At 44.0% G+C, this 22,681-nt stretch overlaps 1 protein-coding gene across 1 annotated transcript in view; it reads left to right on the top strand.

Annotated features, from left to right (window-relative positions):
* Positions 1 to 275: 275 nt before the first annotated feature.
* ADAMTS2 (ADAM metallopeptidase with thrombospondin type 1 motif 2) overlaps positions 276 to 22,681 on the top strand; it is a 174,117-nt gene continuing 151,711 nt past the window's right edge. Inside the window, exons 1-2 of the mRNA XM_064387480.1 lie at positions 276 to 529; positions 1,481 to 1,842. Of these exons, the coding sequence (XP_064243550.1) occupies positions 442 to 529; positions 1,481 to 1,842 (450 nt within the window). The 5' untranslated portion in view covers positions 276 to 441. The remainder of the gene's footprint in view (positions 530 to 1,480; positions 1,843 to 22,681) is intronic.

A 22,681-nucleotide genomic window follows, 5' to 3' on the forward strand; every position in this document is an offset into this window, starting at 1 on the left:
GGGGCATTCCTTTCCGCCTCCACGGCGTTCTGCCGACTCCCGCGGCCGCCGGCGGGCCGGTCCCGGGCGGGGCGGGCGCTGCCGGCCGGGGCTGCCCGGGGCGCGGCGGGGGCGGCGCGGGGGCTGCCCGGCGGGGCGGGCGGTCCCGTCCCCGCTGCCCGCGGCCGGGCTGCGCCGTGTGGCAGCGCCTCTGTCAATCAGCCTGACTTCACTCCGCACGCCCTGTGCTTCCAGTACTATACCCCCGCCGCCTCCTGGTGTCTCTGCTTCGCTGCGAGCCGGGAGCGCGGCCGCCACTGCCGCTGCGGCTGCGGCTGGGCGAATGCGCGGGCGGCGGGGCGCGGGGCAGCGCTGAGCGGCGCGGAGCGGGGCTGCCGCCTGGCCCGCCCCGGCTGCGGGCAGCCCGGGCGCCGGCCCCCGCCTCGGGCCGGGGCCGCCGCGATGGACCCTCCCGCGGGCATCGCCTGCCTCCTGCTCTGCTGCGCGCTCGCCCTGCCCGCCGGCGCCCTGCGGCGCCCCGGGGACAGAGGTAGGTCTCCGCCGGGACGCCTTCGGGGCTGCTCGCCCTGCCCCGCCGCCGCCGGCCGGTGCCCGCAGCCCGCCCGTCCCAAGTAGCGGCTCGCCGCCCCGCGGCTTTCGGCTCCCCTTGAACTTCTTCTGCGGCTACTTTTGCCGGGTTTCCAGTTGTTTCCTGCAGGCGGGGACGGGGACGGGGCAGCCGCGGCGCTGGCGGGGAAGGGAGCCGGGAGCGCCCGGCAGTGACAGCGCTGCCCGCAGCCCCGCGCCGCCCGCCGCCTGCCCCGCGGAGCGGGCGAGCCCCGGCGGGCAGGGAGCGGTGCCTGGGGCTCCCCGTGCGGGCTGAAACACATGGCAGCTCGTCTGCCTCCTCCTCCTCCTCTTGCCCGGGCCATCGCCTCTGTCCGAAACTCCCGGGCTCCCACTGAGACCGCTCCCGATCGCTGCCCGCGGCGTCCCCATCACCGCTCCACTCAAACCCGCCGCACCGGGGGTAGTTTGAGGGACGCGCCTTTGCCTTGCAGGCTTACCACCTGCAAACCCAGCCCCTACCCCTGCCCCTGCGAGCAGTCCCGAAGTGAATCAACGCCCTGTCTTCAGCGCTGGCCACCCGGGAAACCCCCAAAGTCCCCGAGGCGACCCGGTCACTGACTGGGTGTGCAGGGGTGCGGGCTCGGGCTGGGTGGGCAAAGGGGAGCGGGACCTCGCCGCAGGAGCAGGAGTGCGGGGTCCTGGCAGGGTGGGGAGGCTCACTCTGCCGTCTGGTATTTTGGGGAGGAAAAGGCAAGTTTGAGTGAACTCTGCACACTTCATGCAGGTGAGCCAAGTGCCTGCAAAGAGTGCAGTGTCCATCTGCCTTATGTAAGTGTCTGCTGTGCTAATGAATAATGGAATAAAAATCCCGCGGCATCAGGATGTGTTTAGTTCTAGTATCTCTGTCCTCTCTTGCTTTCTCCCTGTAAAGATTCAATCCTGAGGAATATAGAGGAGTACAGCCTTGTCATCCCCACAAGCACCGATTCAGAGGGCAGGTTTCTATCCCACTTGGTGTCTGGACCGCCAAAAGCGCGCTTCAGGAGAGCTGTGGAGGACTTGCAACGTGAAGCAGCAAATGAGCAGATATTTTACAATGTCACTGTTTTTGGAAGAGAGTTTCACTTCAGGCTGCGGCCAAACTCCAGGCTCGTGGCCCCTGGAGCAACAGTTGAGTGGCAGGAGGACTCTGAGGAGACTCATATTGAACCTCTCTATGGGAATTGCCTCTATGTTGGGGATATCACTGATATGCCAAATGCTTCAGTTGCTATCAGCAATTGCGATGGATTGGTAAGTTACTTTTGTTATTATATCAAAGATAATTATATTAATTTCCTACAGTCTTTAAATATAAAATGTGTGGACTGTCAGAAACTCACACCTCATATGGTAACTGTGAATGCAAATTAACTAATGTTCCCTTGTGTGGGAATAGCTGTGCTGCACCAAGCGCTGCTTTACAGACAGTGGCACTAGAAGTTTGAGCACATGCTCTGAGGTAGCTACTCTGGAACAGAGCAGCTGAAAACAGCATTTATGTTGATTTGTGGTAAAGTTACTTGAGGGGTCTGATGCTCTAAACCAGAAGGTTAAGTGGCAAGTTCTCAGCATCCTCTTTCACTTCTCACTTACAGCCTGCAAGGGTAAATGTTAGAAAGAGTTAATCATGAATAATGGGCTGGACTACCCTGGAAAAAAATTTGATAGGTAAAATATGGTTTTGTCCTGGAAAATTTAAATTTATTCAGAGTCTGTTTTCTTGGATATTTCACTTGGTGAGTTTCATTGCCTAATCAAGTGATTGATGAAAAGTTGCAGAAGACTTTGAGTTTTACGAGCAAAACAGCTCCCTGTGATACATTTGTCAAAGCTGTGTGCTTTAAAACTGGCTGCAGCTTTCTGTTCTGGAGTGCATGTTCAGCACTCAGATCATCACTGTTTGTCCCTGACATCCTAAACTGTCACACTGTCATTTGAACAGTAATTACTGCACAGCAATTTCTTTCATGAGAAAGGGGTTCTATTTTCTTTTATAATGACTAGTTTATCCAGCCTGTATTTCCTTGCTATAGCCTTTAGAGTTTGTAATTTTGAGATTGCTTAATTGTAATACATTCTGCCTCTGCATAAAGAGCCAGTAGGAGTCAGTTGTATTTCTATTTATTTAGTCATAGGAAGTTGTTCATCTGCTGTGCCAAGAAGATGACATGTATGGAGATAGTATGTTGGCTATCTGAGAATGGAAGGGAATCAAATACTTTTCCCCTTAGTCTTTCCTTTCCTGTGGTTTCTCCCAGCCATGTGCATTCCTGTTTTGAGAAGCAGGTTTTAATGTTGCAGTTGTTTGATGTGGACAGCTGGCTGAGGGTAAGAGAAGCACCAGGGCTGAGCAAGAAGAGCCATTCAGAGAGCAGAGTGTGAGCCTGCAGTTCTGCCTCGGGGGGGAAGCAAAAGTTCTGTGCTCTCCCTGTGTCTAGCACAGATCATTTTGTGTAAGGCAAATTTACTTGCTTAAGATTTACTTACTCTTTACTTTTAAAACTGGGGCAGAACCAAAGCTCTTCTTCCTTGCTCATCTGGGCTGAAAGGTGGAGGAAGATCCTGTTGATGGCTACTGCTTGCCTTGTGGTCTTCTCCTGAGCACAGGTGTTAACTGTAAGGGCAGGGGGGGAGCTTGTTCCTGCTTCCTTCCAGTGTTTGCCTGAATGTGGGCTCCTAATATTTAGACAAAAGAGTTATGATAAAACAGAACAGGAGTAAAAGCCTAACTTTGGATGAGACTCTAAAGGTCCAAGGCCTCCTGTTGCATGTAAAAATGAGAAAGAACGAGAATGGTTTATAAAATAAAGTGAAAATATAAATGAAAAGGCTTTGTAATTTACGGCTCTTTTCACATTTGTAATGTCTCAAATGCCAAGGTGTGAAGCCAGGCCTGAATGCAATAATAAATGCACTCATAAAAGACTGGAATCCAGAAAGCTACCAAAGGAATTGTTGTTTTCCACCTGTATGCCCAACCCATGAGCCTTCTTGTTTCCATTAGAAGAAGCTGGAGAGTTGGTCTGGGCTGGGAGGTGCCACCTTCTAATCTGAATGATTTTCACATGGAACTACAACTTCTGTGGTTATGCTAATACATTTGGAAATGGATTACTGCTTCCTCCTGGGTATCTACATGGTAGGTGCTGGAGTGCAGAGATGTATTTTTTTTGCCCAGGTCACTGAAGCCTTCCTGCAGGAAGCATTGCCTCAATACCTTTAGGCTGTAAAGATTTCCTTGAGATTGTGCAGTAAATCTGTTTTGGAACAACAAATTGAACTCCAGTCCCTTGGGTACCATGTTCCATCTCTACCCTTTCCCTCCATCTCAGTTTCTTTCTTTCTTGTGGGGTGAGTGTATAAAACAGATTATCAATAGAGTTACACAAACTCAAAGGAATTATACCAATGTTTCTCCAAAAGCCACTGCTCTGTGGACAGAAATAATAAGCAAGTAACCACAGAAGTTAATGCTGCTTGTAATTGTCTCTCCCTTTATTTCTTGTTTTTTGCAAGGAGTGTTGAAGAGTCCTCGGAGCAATGTGTTGCCAGCAAGACATACTTAGAGACCACTGGGCTGTATGCTTTTCTTGGGTTTATTGACATTTGGATGTGAATAAAGACACGGACAAGGCTATTCTCAACTGTTTTTCTGTGTCTGTTTTTTACTTCGCACCTAGTTTTCTTCAGTGAGCTCAAGTATTTCCACCACATTTTCTAGGTTGAGATAGGGACGGTGGATCTCTCTTACAACTGAGTTGTCAAATGACAAGTGTTAGAATTTTACATTGTAAGCTTGATTAACATAATTCTTAGTATTTATTTTTGAAGTACTTGCTTTTGAAGGTGGTTTGACATCAGTCTGTGCTTCTTGTGGTCTTCTGTCTTTTGCATCAGTCATCAGGGCTGAAACAATACTGGGCTTGAAGTGTCCTGCTTTGAGTTTTTCATTGCAAACTTTTGTTGACTGAATCTGATTTAAGTCAGGAAACGCATCTGCCACCTTGCCAACTTCTGATGTTATTTCCTTCGAACAGCCCTTCTGGTTTGCACTGCACTACCAACTGTATCTTCTTTTCCAGTTATTGTCTTGGAAGGGTCTGGCTGGTGGAATTGGTATTGGCAAATGAGAAGTTGTTGGAAGGAATTCACATGAAAATAGTAGATCTGTGAAGGGACTTTTGAACTGTACTATAAATGATGAAGATCTGCTGCCCTGACCGAAGAGATACTCATTAGTTTGGGTACTCACGGTTTTCTGTATCAGAAGTCAACAGAAAATTTATTGACCTAGAAATGAAATCTGAGGCAGATGAAGAGAACTTCTGAAGTATGCAATCTAGGTGTGTTGTCAGAGCTGGAGCAGGTCATTAAAAATTGTGGATGAAGAATCAAAGTTAAAGCTAATCAATAGATTTTTAACAGCTTTGTGAATTATGAATGTGATTTTTACCATATTAAAAAAATACTGTGAAAGCTTTCCCATTTAAGATAAAACACTCAGGACAACTTGTTATCATCTTGGTTGGCCTGATAGCATTCATACAAATTCTCCACTGAGTGGGTAGAACAAGCATGGTCAGCTCTCCATGGCCTGGTGGAAGATGTTGTGCTTTGAGTATGTTCTTGGTCCTTGGCCAGATTCTTACTTGTGGATGCAGTTGGAAGATGAGGGAGCTGGCTGTCCTCTCCAAAGGTTGTGAAGGAGAGTGGTTGGAGGTTGTAAAAAATGCCATAATCCAACAAAAAGTTAGGATTATGTCAGTCCTTCCAGATTATTGCATAATGATGGGAACTGTCTTTCTTCACCTCAGCAGATGATCCTGCCGTTGTAGAAGAACTCTTTACACATCTAGATTTTTGATAAATCTAGATTTTTTATAAATACTTCTGCAGTGCTCAAGGCAGATGTGCCAAAAATGTCTCCTTTATGTTGGCAAGATGGCACTATTTGGTTGTGGAAATTCAGAGACATAAACTCCCTCCCAATCTCCTCATGACATTTGTGGTTTGTGAGCTAGAATGTGTACTCAGACAGGAAAAACACAGTATCAACAGCACATCTGAAGTGGATAATGAACACATGATTAACTTAGGCTGCAGTGCAGAGTCAGATGTACTGACAGGACTGAGAAGACTGAGGATCACTACTCCATGATGAACAATCAATGTGAGCTGATTGCACCCATGGAAGCAAAGGAAGGAACATCAGTTTCAGTAACACCTCATGGTGTCCTAGTTTGGCTCCATTAGTATAATGCTCTTCCTTTTTTAAAGCTAAAAGATCAGCTGTCCAAAAATTTCACAGTGCTGTCACTAAAATGGAAAGTTATTAGAAGAAGATATATAGAAACTGAGCTTTTCAAGCCATCTCTGGCTGTTTGTTTTCTAAATGAGCTGTGAGCATGACATGGCTGGGGGTACCAGGAGTGACACCTTACAAGTGCAGTGGACTTGTTTCTTCTCATGATGAACCAGGCAGGGTTTGCTCTACAACATTTCAGTCTTTCCTGTGCTCTTGCTAACCCTCCCAAACTGTTTTTGAGCAGCCTGCTGGCTGGCTGGCTGCTTGCCCAGGCTCTGTTTCTTCTAGAAATGCTTGGGACACCAGCAGTGCTTCTTCAACTCATGCCCAATGCTGCAGTATCTGTAGCCCTGGGCTCACCTGGGTGGGTTTGTGGGGGTACATTTCCCTTTTCTAACCAGTCATGGATCCTCAGGAGCTGGCTGGTGCTTTGGCTGCTGTCAATACAAGTGCACATCTGCCAGTTATCCCAAGATGTTGTTAGGTATTATTTCTATTATGAGGATTTTCTTTCCTGTTTTAAATCGGAGAACTAAACTTTTTTCCTCAGTTTTTATTTTACAGGGTTGTGTTCATATAATCTAATTTCTGAAATGTAAATGTAGAATCTCATGTTCAGATCCAGTCAATGGTGTTTCCTGAGAGAATTCCAGCTACCCATGTGAAATGCCCACCTTTCTCCCCTTCTTCCTGCCACTTTCCTTGCATTCCTAAAGGCATTTAGACACTTTGTGAAGTCTAGCCTTGTTTAGTATAGTTCTTCTTCACTTTGAGCATGAGTTTGATCTCTTTGAAGTAAGTGAATTTTAAGTTATATTGTTATGTACTGTCCTGACAGAGTGTTTTCTTGGAACTGCCCACAGAGTTGAAGGTGAATCTAACTCACTTTAGGTGGAACATGTAATTTACCTGGATAAGAGGGTGAAGGAGCTGCTCACAATGAATATGCCAGGAGAAGGCAGACATGCTTATGTAACTGTGTTATTTTTCCTTTTAGACATCCATCTCCTGCTTTCATATGGATTTATAATTTAGTCGTGTTTCTTTTTGATCTGGTTTTTGGATTACACTGGTTTGTGATGTAGTAAAAAAGCAGAGCTCAAGGTAGCACAATATTATCTTCAAAGTCTGGTCAGGTCTAGTGCCTGACAGTTAAAACAGATGTGTGCTACAAATAATTCCAGTAATTCCTTTTCTGTATGCTAAATTCTTAGCATTTACAATATGATGGGGTTGCATCCATTTTAAGCAAATCAAAATTGGACTCATATGATCTTTTCATTTGGGAGCATTTATTCATTCAATTAAACCAAAATCAAACCAAAGTCATGATCTGTGTGGTTTTTTTCCCTCAATTTTTTAATGTAATGGCAAAATTCACTGTGGGTTTTTTTGGTAGGTAGACCTGTAATACAGTGGCAGAAGAAGTGCAAATAAGTTCTGTGACACAATATAGAACAAAATGTAAAAGCCATTCTCATTAAGAAAACAGCAGCCCTTCCTCTACAGATGATCAGTGGGATCACCATTAACCCTTTTCAAGGGCATTCTGAATTCAGCTGGGGCTTCCACATGGCTAAGCCAAGCATGTATGTGAATTCCAGCACAATCAAAGCCTGACTGCACATCCCCATCTACACATATCATTTAGAAGCCCTGTGTTTCCTGGCAAAGCAATGGAGCTCTTTGGATGCCTAGCACTCCAGCATGTCCACGTTTTCACAGGATGGAGACTTTGCTTCGTAACCCATCCTCTGGGTTTCTGCTGTTCATTTCCCTGGCCAACATGAGCCTAGTTGGACATTCCCTTCTGCTGTGTAAATTGCACAGGCTTTGCCTTTTAAAAGTTACAGTGTGAAAGATGAAGAGTGTAAACACTATGATTCAGCCTCTGACTGGAGTAAATTATCCTCTGCTGTCCTTAAAAGACACTCTGTCATCAGTAAATACTATTTTTTTTTTCTTTGCATCTTCTGTGCATGGATCATCTCACCTACATTTTATCTGAGAGCAGAGCAAGTAATTTCCTACATCATACAGGTGGACACCATCTGGACAGAGTATCCTCAGGCAGTCAGCTTGGGTAGCTTTGTGGTATGTTGTAGGCCTTTGGATAAAATAGAAGTATTTACATCCTATTTGACCTTGTGTTGCATTGTCCTCATTGTAGTAGTGTCTCAGCTGTACTATGCGCTTTGACCATACAAAAACTAATTTTCCAACCAGAATATTAAACTCTGTATATCCAAGGAAAGGGGCCTAGTGTCTCCTGCTTCCCATCTTGCAAGACCCAAATATAGGAACTAATTTTGATAAGGTCATAATTAATTTCTGGGGTAAGCAGAACATCTATTTTGAGAAGCCTGACCCTCTTAGCTTCCAGAGGTGTGTCTCTCAAAAAGTGCTGTTAGCTCACTTACCTGCCAGCTCACTGCTTCCTCATGGTGTGGGCAGGCTGTTCCCTGAGAATTCAAGACTCCTGCAAATGACAAGACATTGCCACATTTAAGGATAGTTCCATGTTTACTTTTTGCTGCAGAAGGTTAAAAAATTTTATTTTTGGATCAACCAGGATTCCAGCTGTTGTATGGAGAAGGACCTTTACTCCAGAGATCACACTAGTGTTTTATTAGACCTACTTCTGAGTACTTTTTATTTATGGTGACTGTTGCTTTGTAAGCAGGTCATGCCATTACTTAATGGCACAGTAGGACATCTCTCATACTGGGTCTGATTAAAACAGAGCCAGGGAGCAGGTCTGGAGTGTCTTGCAGGGGGTTGCACAACCTTGCTCTGATGTGCACACCCCCCTTTTCGGATCACCTTGTCCCTTTATTGCTTTCTTTCTTCCAAAGTTTCAGTAAGTTCTCTAACACATCACATCTGGTTCCTTTAGCCCCTTTATCTGAGTGTGTTTTAAATTCATCTTTGTTTGCAGAGTCTTGACACAGCGGGTTCCCAGCTTTAATAGTCTGCAAATGAAAGGCCCACATTTCACACGCTATTTTCAGCACTGTTCTATTAAACTGTAACATTGAAAAGAAGAGTGTCCTCTTCAAGTGCAGAAGAGCACGTTGCTTCCTCATATCTAAATCACAGCTTCTGTTATAGATCTTCTCAGTTATTCCCAGGTCTCAAAACGTCTGGTACTTTCTTCAGATCTGGAGTTCTTGGAGTTGTAAGTGCGAATCTCAGCATTAATGTTTCTGCTTTTTCTTCTAAGTAACTGTTTTTTGTTTAAAGAAAGTGTTTTAAAGTGTTTCCCTCAAGGAAAAGACAGAGATGCCAGTTCTCTTTCTTGAAGTCCCAAAGATCCCCAGGCCAGTGAAAATCATCCCAAGTATGTTGTTTTGAAGGTGTCATTTTACAGTACAGATGAGTTTCTCTTTACACCTTGTGTGTTTTGGGTTGTGTGTGCCTCTGTGAGATTTTGGTCACTGCTGTGGGTTCTGTGGGCTGGCTGCCCCCAGGTGGGGGAGGTCCCTTTACTGACCATGGTAACTCCAGTATCATTTTATCCTCTCCAGTGCACAGGGAGGACCTGCCCTCACCACTAATTTATACACTTGCATTTCCCCTCTGCTTCATGCAGTCCTTGTAGGGCTGCATCTTCTGGTCTGTTTGCTTTCCAAATCTTTGCCTTGCTGAAATGGAAGTCCCATTTGTACAACTTGCTGTTACTTTTTGGTCTCGGCATCCCAAGTGTGTTGAAGTTTTTCAGTGTTAACCATCAAGTTTATATATATTTTTTTATTCCTTTTAAATTGGCTTATGTAAAATGTAGTATTTTGCCCCTTTGTTGCTGCATTTATGACCCTTCTCTTCAAAGTAAAGACAGTGTTAATTCTTCACTTGTGCAGCTCTCTGTGGAGAATTCAGAGGTTGGAATTTCCTAGTGTCCCTGGTACTTTCTGACTCTTCCACCTGCAAAGTACAATGTTGCCACTTTTCTTTTGATATGGTGAGCTATAAATACAGCTACTTCTTTCCTACTGTCATTCCCTTTAACTTTTCCTGTGGTTGCTACCTCTGTGTTTGAATTTCATTATATGGTCAGACTGCTTTTTCCCAGCATTTAACCTCTAGCCTTGTGGACCTCAGGGGACAAATTACAATCTATTTTCCACTGAAATTAAGTGTGAAGCTTACTAATCCTGTAATGAGAAAGTCAGTGGACATCACTGGTATCTGTGCATAAGAAGAGCTCCTTCTACTACTGTAACTAGATGGAGCTGATTTATGCATTCAAGTTATTTCTCTTCACGAAGTGTGTGGACTATAGGTTGCTGCCATTGCTCTGCAATGAAGGTGAAATATTTTTACAGTTTTTTGAGGCAAGAAAGTTGCAAGGAAGTACTTGGCATAGGGTGAACATCTCATCTGTTTTTTGAAAAACATGAAATCAAAATATCTACCTGAGGTTTAGGGTAGCACAGATCCACACCTTGTAGACCCTGAGTCTTAAAGCCTTTATTAATTTGTTTTCTGATTTACTGTCACTGTAAGAATAATTAAGTGAATGTGTAGAGAAGAACCTGCATGGTTGAAGAGCAGGCTGGCCAGCAGCTCTTTTCCTTTACCCCATCACTTAAAATCCTGACAAGAAGCAGTCCATGAAATGGAGGGGGCATTGAATTTTGTGAATGATACAGCAAATTTCTACAGGAGCCCTGAGTGCAGCTCTCAGCCTGCTGCTGTGCCTGCTTCCCAAGGCTGTGGGCAGTCCCTCTTTCACCCCTGCCTCCTCCCTCTGTGCCCTGGGGGCTGCTGGGCTGCAGCAGCAGCTTCCAGCACGTCCAGTGGAGCTCTGGACAGGCACCAGCCCCCTCAGGCAAACCCAGCCACCACCTTCACACCACACACCCAGGAGGGGCACTGCAGACTCAGGGCTACTCTTGCACAATTTGCTCCGTGGGAGGGATTTCTCTTTCAAGTTTTGTTTCTGAACATGAGCTTTTTTGGCATGATTTAATGGGTATTGTAGAGTATAGAATGGAGAAAGTCAAAATAATACATCGAGTCCAACAGGAAAGAGAGGCTTACTTTCTTGGGAGTAAAACTATTTCAAGAGCTAAGCATAGGAATGCACCATTTACATTTTAATTCAAATATAGTAAAATGATTGAATTTAGAAAGGAAGAGGGGAAAGCACTTGCTGAATTTTTAGATTAGATGTTAGGAAAATCTTCACAAAAAGGGCTGTCAAACCTTGTAACAGACAGCTCAGGGAGGTACAGATGTGGCACCTGGGTCCATGGTTTAGTGTGGACTTGACAGTCCTGTGTTAATGGTTGGACTTAAAGATCTCCCAAGTCTCTTCCAACCTAAATGATTCCGTGGATCTGTGATTGTCATTTCTCTGCTCTTTCCCCCATATGCAAAATGCAGAACTAACATACAGTATCTGCCCTAGGCAGCTGCATCTTGCATTTCTCTCATGGTGAAGTGTGTGACTCCTAAGGCTGGTACAAAGCTGGTGCCCATGGCCATCACATCACCTGCAGGGCATTCCAATTTCCAAGACAGAGCCCATGCTTTGGAAAAAGCCCACAGAAAACACAGAGATTAACCAAGGGTAGGTGGCAGCACAGGCTGTGGTTAGTGTTTTAATAGTGGGTTTATTTGTTTTAAATCATGGCTTTTGGGTAAATTGTGTTCATCCAACTCATACGCAGAAGAATATACTTCATTTTTCAGAGTGCTAAAATTGCAAGGCTTTCCTCTTCCTCCAAGCAGAGGAGCTGTGGAAGGAATGTGAGAGATGTTCAGAAAGCATTCTGCAAAGCAGAATGTTTTTAAGAAACAGTCTTTGAGAAATAAATCACTACCTGATGATGAAGACAGCTGAGCTGGGCTCAGTGAGAGTCTTTCATATGCCAACACTCTCACGTGACAGGAGTTGTATTGGAAGATGGCTTTGAAGCTTGCAAGACTGAAAATGTCTAAAAGTTTTTATATACCTAAAACATGGTGTCGTTCAGACTTCAAAAGCAAAGCTGTAAAGCACCATGAACATACATAGGGTCACAATCTTTTTAATCAACAAAAAATGCCTCACCCCAAATCCCAGAAGCAGAAATTTTTCACCACTTCTGTTCAATAACACTAAGTACCTCAGGGTTAAAGAAGGTTTGGAGATGAATTTGGATTGATTTCAGATTTATAACCAAGCTTGAAATCAGAGTTTTCGAATAGTTTTAGGTTTCATTGTAAAAATTGCAAATCCACCATTCATCAGTAAACCAAAATATTTAACTCCCAAATAAGTGCTAAGAGGTGTCTGTCAATATTAAATTTGTTTGCAAAGTTACAGCACGTTAAGGCTGACATAAGCAGCAAGTGTAAAAATGGGATTAATCAAAGGATGATTTAGTACTCTGAAAGAAGAATATGAAACTCAGTCTGGATAAGTAATAGACAAGCAAAGAAAGACAGGACCATTTACAAGATGTTTTGAATTAATTTAATCTCCTCAGTAGGAGAGTGTAATGAATTTCTGTGAAAATAAAGTGCTTAGTTCACTGCAGTCAAATTAAGCCCAAAAGTAATCGTACACATCATATAAAATAGAATAAAAATGCTGAACCTATGAAAATACAGTGTAATCTTGCACTTATCTAAACAGAAAATCACACAGGAAAAAACCCCAGATTTCTGTCAATGTTTGTGTCGTGATCCAGCATAATTTTGCATAAGGGCCAGGCAGGTCCCATGGCAAGTAGCTGATTTTTGGGTCTGTTCCAAAGCTGCTGAAGTGAATGTGCTTAGTTTCACTGGCTCCGTTTGGCTTTGTGTGGACAGGTTGATTAGCAGAGTATTTGGGACAAAAAGCAGGCCATGGAGAATTCCCCATCATAACCTTGTCTTTCACCTTGTTCTCTGTCCCCTGGTGCAGTGGTGCTGGGGAGGGAGGTGAGTGTGAGGAGCTCAAGTGCAGCTTTTCCTATGGCTGTTTATATCCCGTGTGCTGGATGGAACAGGACAGAACTGTGTGCCTCTAAACCTGAAATAGCTCTGCTAAACCTTCTTCCCCTTCTGCCTCACACCACATCCCCACCACAGAAGAGGTGATGCATTAAGTAAGGGGGAGGGATCAGGAGAAACCCTCCAGTCCATGCCAGGAGGATGAGGCAATTCCAGCTGCCTTGAATTTGCAGGCTCATTCTGACAGCTTTTCTGTCTCCATATTCCTATGAAGATGAGGCCAGAAAGGAGAAAGATTTTCCTGCTGACACTACCTCTCTTTTCTTCTGCACTGCTGGGGGTGTGGTGGTGGGAAGTGCTTTCTCTGCCTAAGATGTTAGTTTTGACCTCAATAAAACTAGCATCACTTGCAAAAAAACCCCACCCAAACTCCAAATACAATCCCCCAACCAAAATCCCCAAGTCCCAAGAGAGAACAACATGAGAAAAACACTAATTGCACATCTGTTCAACAGACTTTCGTGATAACTCAGCAACAGCTAATTGAAACTCCTGGATCATAAATATGCTTTCAGCCAAACTGGAGTTTACTTTCCCTGATGCTATCTCCTTTCAACTCCCCATTGCACTCTGAGGTTCTGGTGGTCAGGATTCCAACAATCTGTCACTAGATGGGAAAATTAGAAGTTGGGACCATTGAATTATAATGAGCCAAACCTCTGTTAATCTGCATCATCATCTCTCCATGGATTTCTGGGAGCTCTGTCACTTTGCATTAGCTGAGGACCTGGCCTTATGTAATTAGATGTTTTCACACTCGTGTGGAGATATGCCCTCCTCCAACAGTCTGGGTTACAGGCTCCCGTGGTTTGAAAAGAGATACTCTCCTTCTTGGGAGCCAGCAGGGCACTCCAGATCTGTGAATGTGCATATGTTTTCATGAGATTTCACTAAGTAATGAATTTAGGGTTTGTTTTTTGGAAATGGCAAAGTGCACTGGAAAGGGAGACTGGGAATCCTAGCACCTTTGAGGGGTCCTTGGTCTTGAATGGGCAGATGGGTTAGAGACAGAGCTCCAGGCACTTCTTGTCACACAAAGCTCACTGAGGCCCTTGTGGCTCCCTGTCTCTGGATTGCCATTCTGACGTAATTTTTGTGACATTTTCATGTTATTATGCAAGCCTGTAGAAATCATGACAAGACTGGGAAAACTGTTGAATAAATGCAATGCTAGTAATGTGAAATTAATCCATAATGGATATACTTAGGTCTTTGAAGGATTTAGCTGCTTCTGGCAATTTTGTGTTCCTTTTGGGTGATTTGAAGAGGTGTTTGTTTTGACTTGTGGGTTTATGAAATATTTGTGCTTAGGTAACACTTTTATAGTGCACTTCCAGAATGAACTCCATCCAGTCTTTAACCCAAGGTTATAATTTTTGGAGTATTGAATCACTGCTTGCAAGTTCTGCAGTAGATTCTAGCTATCCCACTGTGGGAAAGCATTGGGTTTTTTTCTCTTTTCATTTTATATTTGTTTATATTAAGACCACTTTTCACTGACGTCAGAGACCTATCAGGTCAAATCTAATCCTCTATATCTCACGGTGTGCTGGCTAGATTAGCCCTAATACTTGTGTTTTCTAGTCTGTGTGGAGGCAGCTTTCACCTTGTAATGATGACCTCCCTGGAAGTGGTTCTAGGGGATGGTTGAGCCTGTAGGTTCTCACTCCTCACCTTCAGAGGGCCAGGGACCCTGTCAGCATCCCTGCTTTGCTGAGGAATGTGGAGCAAATGGCCATCTTTGAAACTGCTGCCAAGAGCTGGTGAATTTGCTCCACCACAGCGAATGGGTTTGAATTCCAAAGCTGCACAGAGTATTTGGGAGTCTACCTCCCTCCCCTCTGGCTGCTGCTGGGCTGCTGGGCAGTTCTGCTCTCCTTTTCACGAGCTGGAAAGGCTTCCTTCACCAGGGAAAAATGCACTGTGGATCCTGTGGAGCGGTGTAGTGACTGCCTCTGTGTGGGATTTGGGGGAGAGGAAGGGGCGTGTGAGAAGAAAGGCCAAAAGAAAGAGCAGTTGGAGACATCTGATCAGTGTCAGCAGGGCAATATGCTGAGCACTGGCACTGGAGTGCTGAGATGGTGAAAGTAGCTTGTGAGTGGCCCCCAGAAGGAAGGAGCAGAAAACACTGGCAATTCACAGCAGAATCCTTGCTCAGTGAATATTCTCCTTTAATGGGTAACTCTAGAAGGGACAATGAAGCAAGAAGTGATGTCCCTGTTTATCCTCAGTGCAAGTTTGCAGGGCAGGGCTGGAATCTGGCTCCATGGGAGAGCAAATGGAGGTTCCTGCATCTCCCAGCCCAGTGCACGTGTCAGTACAAGGTGAGTCAGGGCTGCCCAGAGGCACTGGGCAGATGGGAACAGGGAGCTGGAGACACGGGCCCATGTCACCAACCATGTGTCCTGGTGTGCTGCAGGACAGTCCCCTCCAGAGCTGCTGTGATTGATTCCATGGGAAGGGTCACACCTCCAGCCCAGAAGGGACTGAAGCACCTCTCATCCTCACCCTGGATTTTCTTCTTTCTGTACTAACATTCTGCCAAAGTTGTTTTCAAGGAAATTTTTCCCCCAGCCTACTGTGCTGCCAGATTGGAGTAGTGTGAAATGCAAAAAACACATTGAAACCAACAGCACAAGTTCAGTTTTTTGGTTTGGGCTTTTGAGAATTTAAAAAAAGGATCCAGTGGCTCTGCTGCTGAGTCAGCACTGGTTGGATGTGATTTCTGAACGTGATTTCTGTGGTCAAACTTTACACAGAACATTGATGTTTAATGCGCTAGTCAATTAAAGCATGCTTTATGCTAGAAATGATGTGGTAGCTTTGTGTGGCTTGCTTAGTATTGCCAAAATGGGTCAAAAGTATCAGGAGAAGGTTTGATCTCCCTGTTTACATAGTGTCATTTTGCTTGCTTTGTGGTTCATTGCTTTCTGCAGTGACTGGGTATAGCCTAAGAGCAGGAAGCCTCCTCTCTCCTGTGTGACAAAAATAGCTGGTGCTCTCTCCTGCAGGTTTGATTAAAGTGGTTTTGGAGGTTCAGCTGTGCTGCACTGGAGCTGAGGGCTCTGCTGGACAGAGCTCCCCTCAGCAGGGCCCTGGCTGTCCTGGTGCCACCTGGCCAGCTGTGGCTGTCTCTGGCCAAACAGCCTCAGTGGCTGAATGACATTGGTGAAGTTTTCTGCAGAGCAGCCCAACAGAGCCAGTGGTGGCACAACTGTGGTGGTGCCAGGGAAAGAACCAGAGTTTGGGGCAGGACCTTTTAAACAGTTCTGTAGCCAGGTCTGTCCTGCCAGGGTGAACCCTCCTGTCCTTGCACAGTGCAGGAGCCCCAGGAAGAGCTTCAGGAAGGCACCACCCTCTGCCATGGGAAGGTTTTTCACAGCGAAGCTCTGCACAATTTTAGATGCCTTCTGACATTTTAATCACACTGGCAAAAAAAAAGAGCTGTCCAGCTGGTTTTGTAAGGTGTTCAATAATGAGATTTTCTTTAAAGCGGGTAAAAACGTTAGGAAGGTTTTAAGATTGTACTTTAAAGTGTAAGCTTGGTATATCTGTTCTTTTCCTAGGGGTGTTTTATTTGATTCTGGTATTAAACCAGGAGTTGGTCCAAAGCCCGTTAACATAAATGAAAAGAGTTTTATTGACTTTGATGGGATTTGGATCATGCTGCACTAATTAAATAGTAAAGTATCCATTAGTAGTGAAGAAAACAGAAGAGAGGAGAGCCAAATACTGTTGTGATGAGCCCTGTGAAGTTGAGTGAACTGCAGCCAAAGTCTCAGCATCTTTACAGATGAGCTTTTCCATATTTCTCTGCCTCAGTCCTTCTGACACAGATACCTGGTGGATTTTAAAGAGAACAGAGTATTTATAAAGATCCTTACATTTATCCTGCGTATTTGCAAGTTTTCAGAGACACATTTAGTCAAGAAATATTACCTTATTCTAGGTAATAATAAGAAAAAAAATAGAAGTGAGGTGTGACAGAAGAAAAAGTTATGCTTTAAACAACATTGAAATCGGGTACTGATAATTTGCATTTACTTTGCCTGAGTATTCTTGTAAGATTCTTAAGGAAGAGACATTTACTAGATTCCAAAGAAAAGAGAAACAGCTTTTCACTGTTATTGATGTTGTAAGTAGAAGGTAAAATAAAACTTAATATCTTATATGTCTGGAAGATCTGCATAAAAAGTGGGTTTTATTTAAAGAATAAAATTAAAAAAGGCTGTTCTGGAATTGGCCAAAACCCAACCATGTACAGACAGCTTAAAAATACAGTAATAAATGTATTTATATGGGCTGCTGGATGGATGTTAAAAGGATCTGGTATTTAAAACTTAGAAATGCTGTTCCTCATTCCTCTTGCTGTGGCCCACTGTGCCTGGGTGGCAGCAGTGGCCCTGGAATTCAGTAGCCCACAGCCTGCTGAGACAGGAGGTCTGCACTCACAAAAAGCATTTACGGGAATTTCCCTGTGACAGTGGATGGTTGGAAAACACCCTTCTTTTGAAGCAGTGTGTTGGGATTCAGCTGTAACCATGTAAGCTGAGGTTTTCAGGACATGAGGAGCCCATCTGTGTTTGCCTGTCAGCTCTCCTTAGGTGTCTTTGACAGCACAACCCTAAATGAGATGTTTGCTAAAAGCAACTTGCTGGCACTGTTTGTCTGCTGCTGCATTCACTGAAGGACAGTGCTCTTAAGCCAGTTCACAAGTTTTTTTTTCCATTTCAAATACTTGTCATCAGATTTCCTAGCATCCTCTCTCTTAAACTTAGCAAAAAAGAGGTTTTCCCACCTTCACTGCTCAGGTATTTATGAAGAAATGATGTCTGCAATTTGGTTTAGATTTTTACTAAAGTTATCAGGCAAAAATGTTGAACATGCCATGCTGATACCATGACCCCATCTTCTGTGTTTATAAGTGTATCTTGGCATTCTACTTGCAAAAATCATGAGTTCTTGTCAGCTCCAGCTGCAGACTGGAGAGTAATTTAGGTTGAATTGTAGATTAGTCCATTTTTCAATTCTGTGATGGCTGAAATGCCCAAACAAATAAATGTTCTAGTAGACTGAAATTGTCTAGAATACTCAAAATAGGAAAAGATGAAAGGAAAGAGTCTGTCTGAGACCCAGCAGCTCAAATGCTCTTCTGTGCTTCCAAAAATAAAGTGTCAGAAGTAGAACCCTGTGTCCCCTTTTTATAAATCTTCTCTGTCAAATCTAATGGATAACTAATAGAAAGTTTTGAGAAGGAAAAACAAAAGGCTTTATGCTTTATGTAAGAAAGATTAAGTGGAGAGGGGCTTTTTTCCCCTTGAGTACATGGATATGCAGGAATTGTGTTTTAGAATCAGGCTTTTTGTGAGGCCTGCAGAGTAAAACTGATATTTGTGGAATTCAAAATTGTTCTTGTGCTTGTTGGGAGGGCAGGGAAGGAAGCAGAAGAGATTGGCATTGAAAGATGCCACTGCCCAGCAATACCCCAGAAGGGCAGGTGTCACCTTGCAACGGTGACAGGTTGCAAACAGGATCATAAAACAGGGCTCAGGAAACAACTGGGAACTGCCAGACTGCCCAAGGGTGCAATCCTGCTCTTTTCTGAGCAGTTCTGCTCCTATATTTGTTCTGTTGGCCAATGTGGGTACATGGGCAAATAAGGTTCAACCTTTCAAAGAACATAATCATTCATTAAAGTGATTTAATTAATTATAAAAAGAAAATTAGATGGAGACTCCAGCACATGGGAATATAGAGATGGATTTGCTTCAAAAGAAACTCTTGCAATATCAAATTACTTTTTGTTCTGAGACAAGGAAAATAATCCAAAATATAATGGAAATGCTTCCATTACATTTAACTTTATTGTTTCTAAACAAAAATATTTCTGTCTAAGAACAAATGACAAACTGATTTTTCCCCATCCTAAACCTAATTTGGCAACCAACTAATTTGTTGGTCCAAGGTTGATTTTTAAAAAAATTCCTAATGTAAAATGTTGCCTTATGTTCCAGGCAATACTGCATGTGTTTCCATAGCAACCTCTTCTCATGTCTTGAACTTGTCAGCATCAACATACGACATTTTAACTGTAAAGCATTTGCATGTACTGCTGCCTCTTTGGACATGAGTGAGATTTGCCAAAAACTGGGTTCTTGCAGGCAGTTGAAGTTAGGGAAAGGTGATGGACTCAGATATTCTTTGTACCTCCTGCTTGCTTACAAAGAATAAGGAAGTTCTTTGACTTCTCACTGAACTCAGGCAATGGGACCCAGATTCCTGCTCCCAGCTCCAAGGTCAACAACTAACTCAAAGCCTGGCTTTTCCCCCAGGACTGTTTGTCATGGGTTCTGTGTCTGATTCTCTGCACTGTGTGTTTTTGGGCTGTCTGACTTTTCTCAGGTGCACCTGCTTCTCTGTTCTGTGCTCAGCAGAGTTGTTCTTGACCCTGGACACACACAGGCTTTGGACAGTGATGTTCACCAGATCTCCCTCTGTTGCTCTGATGCTTTTCATTTTAAATCCAGGGAATGCTAAGTGCCGGTTAAGTGCAGCCTAATCCAAGTGAGAGTGTATTTGCAAAACATTTATGAAATAAAAGAACTGAAGAAGGGGTACAGAAAAGCTCTGGTCAACTGGGAAGAAATAGAAGAGATAGTGTTCCAGTGAGCAGTAAAGAGAAATTGGTTTGACTAGCCAGATATAACTGTAAAACCTTCTCTAGGGGGGAGCACTAATATAATTGTATGATATGTGCTTTTACTGTCTTCCTTTTTCTGACTGTAGCATGGGCTGGCTGATGATTTGATCTTCTAAAATATGTATTTGCAGATATGGATGAGCTGCCAAAAATGTGACTAATACAAAAATGCCCATTGATCTCTTTTTAGAACCTGTATTAACACTGCTCTCTGGAAGATAATAATAATTTCTCAGTCTTTGTAGTATTTATACAGACACCTTCCTACAGGATAGCTCCACTTTTCCAAAGAGAGAGGAACATTAGTATCAGCTTGGTGAGGCAGGTTTTGGTGTGTGTGTGTGTGGGGACTAGAGGGGTGGCTTCTGTGAGCAGCTGCTAAAATCTCCCCCCTGTCCCCCAGTGCCACTGGCTCCAAAAGGGACTCGCTGCTGGCCCAGGCTGAGCCCAGCAGTGATGGTGGTAGTGCCTCATAACATGTGTTAGAGGAAGGAAAAAGGCCTTACAGCTGTGGTCAGAGGGGTGAGAATGTGTGAGAGCTGCAGCTCTGCAGACCCCAAGGTCAGTGCAGAGAAAGGGAGGAGGTGCTGCAGGTGCTGGAGCAGAGATTGCCCATGGTGGGGCTGATGTCCCCATGCAGCCCATGGAGGAACATGGTGGGGCAGAGATCCACCTGCAGCCCAAGGAGGAGCCCACAATGGAGCTGGGCAGGAGTGTGAAGAATCCTGAGGAGGAAGGAGCAGCACAGACAACGTGACCACAGCCCCCATTCCCCATCCCACTGCACCATTGTGAGGAAGGAAGCAGAGAATTCAGGAGTGAAATTGAGCTTGGGAAGAACAGAGGGATGATGTGGAAGGTGTTTTTAAGATTTGGATTTTATTTCTCATTACTATACTGTGATTTGATTGGTAATAAATTAAATTAATTTTCCCCAAGTCGAGTTTTGCCTGTGGCAGTAATTGGTGAATGATCTCTCCCTGTCCTTATCTCTGCCTAGAGTATTTTGTTATATTTTATCTTCTCTGTCCATCTGAGGAGGGGAGTGATGGACTCGATTTGGTGGGAATCTGGCATCCAGCCAGTGGCCCCCCACCACAATACCACTCCCCTGTTCTGGCTGTCAGTGTGTACTTGGATTTATCCTTCACACCATTACGCAGGAGAGAGCTGATTTATGCAGCAGGACTTGTCATGGCCTTAAACCCTCACTGCAGTGTTACATCTGCTCATAAGAAGAAAAACAGGTCAATGGCTTGTTTTGCCTTGATTTATGACTTTATGGCTTGAAGCTGGAGACTCCTTTTATTGATGACTCTGTGCATTCAAAAGATGTGGGTGTAGATTCCTTCCTCTCTCTTCACTAAAATAGATATCATGGTGATGTTTAACTCTTAGGAACCTGCTGAAGCATCCCCCATGCACTGCTCCTTACAGGGTGTCCCTGTGCCACTCACTGGCCCACAGGCACTCACAGTTCCTGGGGAGCTGTGGTCCTCTGGTATTCATCAGAGGGGATGGTTCTCCCAGGTATGGAATAAACCTTTCCCTGTGAGACCTGGCAAGAGAAGTGACAGTGGAATGAGCTTGAGTGATGTGTCTAGGACAGGGCATGAACTGTGCTCCCAAAGCAGAGCAGATACTGTTTGTGCTGAAGTAATAACTGCAACAAAAAACAGTTATAAAACCATCTGGGCACATATCTGTCAGCATGGGGCATGAGGAGCCCATGTTCATATTCTGGGGTGATAACTCCATCAAGAGAGATGAGAAGTAGATGTTTGAATTTCTTGTGGACTTTCTTCATAACTGATCTGGTACAGTATGTTCTTGGGCCAGTGCTTTGATCTAGCTGGGATATAGCCAGAGGGAAAACAATTTTATACTTTTAGTTTGCTAATCAGGAAATGAGATAATTCATATAAAAAAAAAATTTCTTTTTGGAAAAAAAAATTGAAGCCTTCTGGTTATTTTGCAGGTATTAATTTTCAGATAAAGAATTTCTGTTTTGCTTCTGAATCAGCCAAATCTTTAATACAAATAACATAAAGCTTGGTGTTTTCTGTGTTCCTTAAATGCAGTTTCAGAGAAGAAGGTGACCTTTCCTTCCTTTCAAAATACAGCTGCTCCTCTTGAAATTCTAGCTGTGTAAATACACTTGCTCTCTTCTGTTAGTTTTTTGCATCTTTTGTTCACTGAAGTGCAAAACAATAAATGCCATCTTCAAATCCTCTTTGGAAGACTGGGAAAGTTCTGTTCTGTTGCTGAGGGAATTACTGAGTTTCAGTATTGTCTTTTTTTGCCCCTGGTTTGTAAGGAATGCTACCGTTTTCCAGAGTTGTTCTTACATGAACAGTTCTAAAGTGTTTGTCCCTTCCTTGATTCTCCCTCTGATTTTGTTCTCTTCTGCCCAAACTGAATACAGCATCACCCAGTGCCTCTGAGAGAAGGAAATTTGGGACTTCAGTGTCCCAACATTTGTGTCTGCTGCTCTTCTCCCTTGCTGGAGCTGTCACCCTCTGAGCTGCTGATGAGCTGCAGTTCCCTGGGTTCCTTCTGCCTGGCAGCTCCCTCAAGGGTGCTGGTTCAGCCTCCCCACAAAAGGAGAGGGTAAACTTGGGGGGACAGTTTTTGGATCATAAAGAGAAAGTGGAGGAAATGTGGCATATGCAGCCTCCTGCCTCAGTGGCTGTTTGATCTCCCTTTTTAATCTTCCCCAGACCACAGACATGACACATGTGAGGAAGAGGTAGTAAAGCATCCCTCTCTTTCCCATTTGTAGAAAATTAGTGGAAGTGGCAATGCTGTTGTGGCTTGAGACAGGTCAGCTCAGCTGAGTCCAGCAAAAAGTGACTGTAGTATTACGTTACTTTCATAATGAAGTGGTTGCACCAGTTTTGAAATTGAGAATTATTCAATTATTTGGGACATTACAATTAAAAGCTGACAGATGAAAGTTAATTTAAGGATAATTTTCTTTTTTTCAGGCATCAGGGTAATGTTTTTTCTTTTGTATAACCTTTATTTTTACCTTCTGCATGGACCTTACCAAGTACATATTGCTCTTTCCTTTAGGAAAAAAACCCCAACCCTTCTTTCAG

This window comes from Passer domesticus, chromosome 13 (assembly GCF_036417665.1).
Source record: "Passer domesticus isolate bPasDom1 chromosome 13, bPasDom1.hap1, whole genome shotgun sequence".
NCBI lineage: Eukaryota > Metazoa > Chordata > Aves > Passeriformes > Passeridae > Passer > Passer domesticus.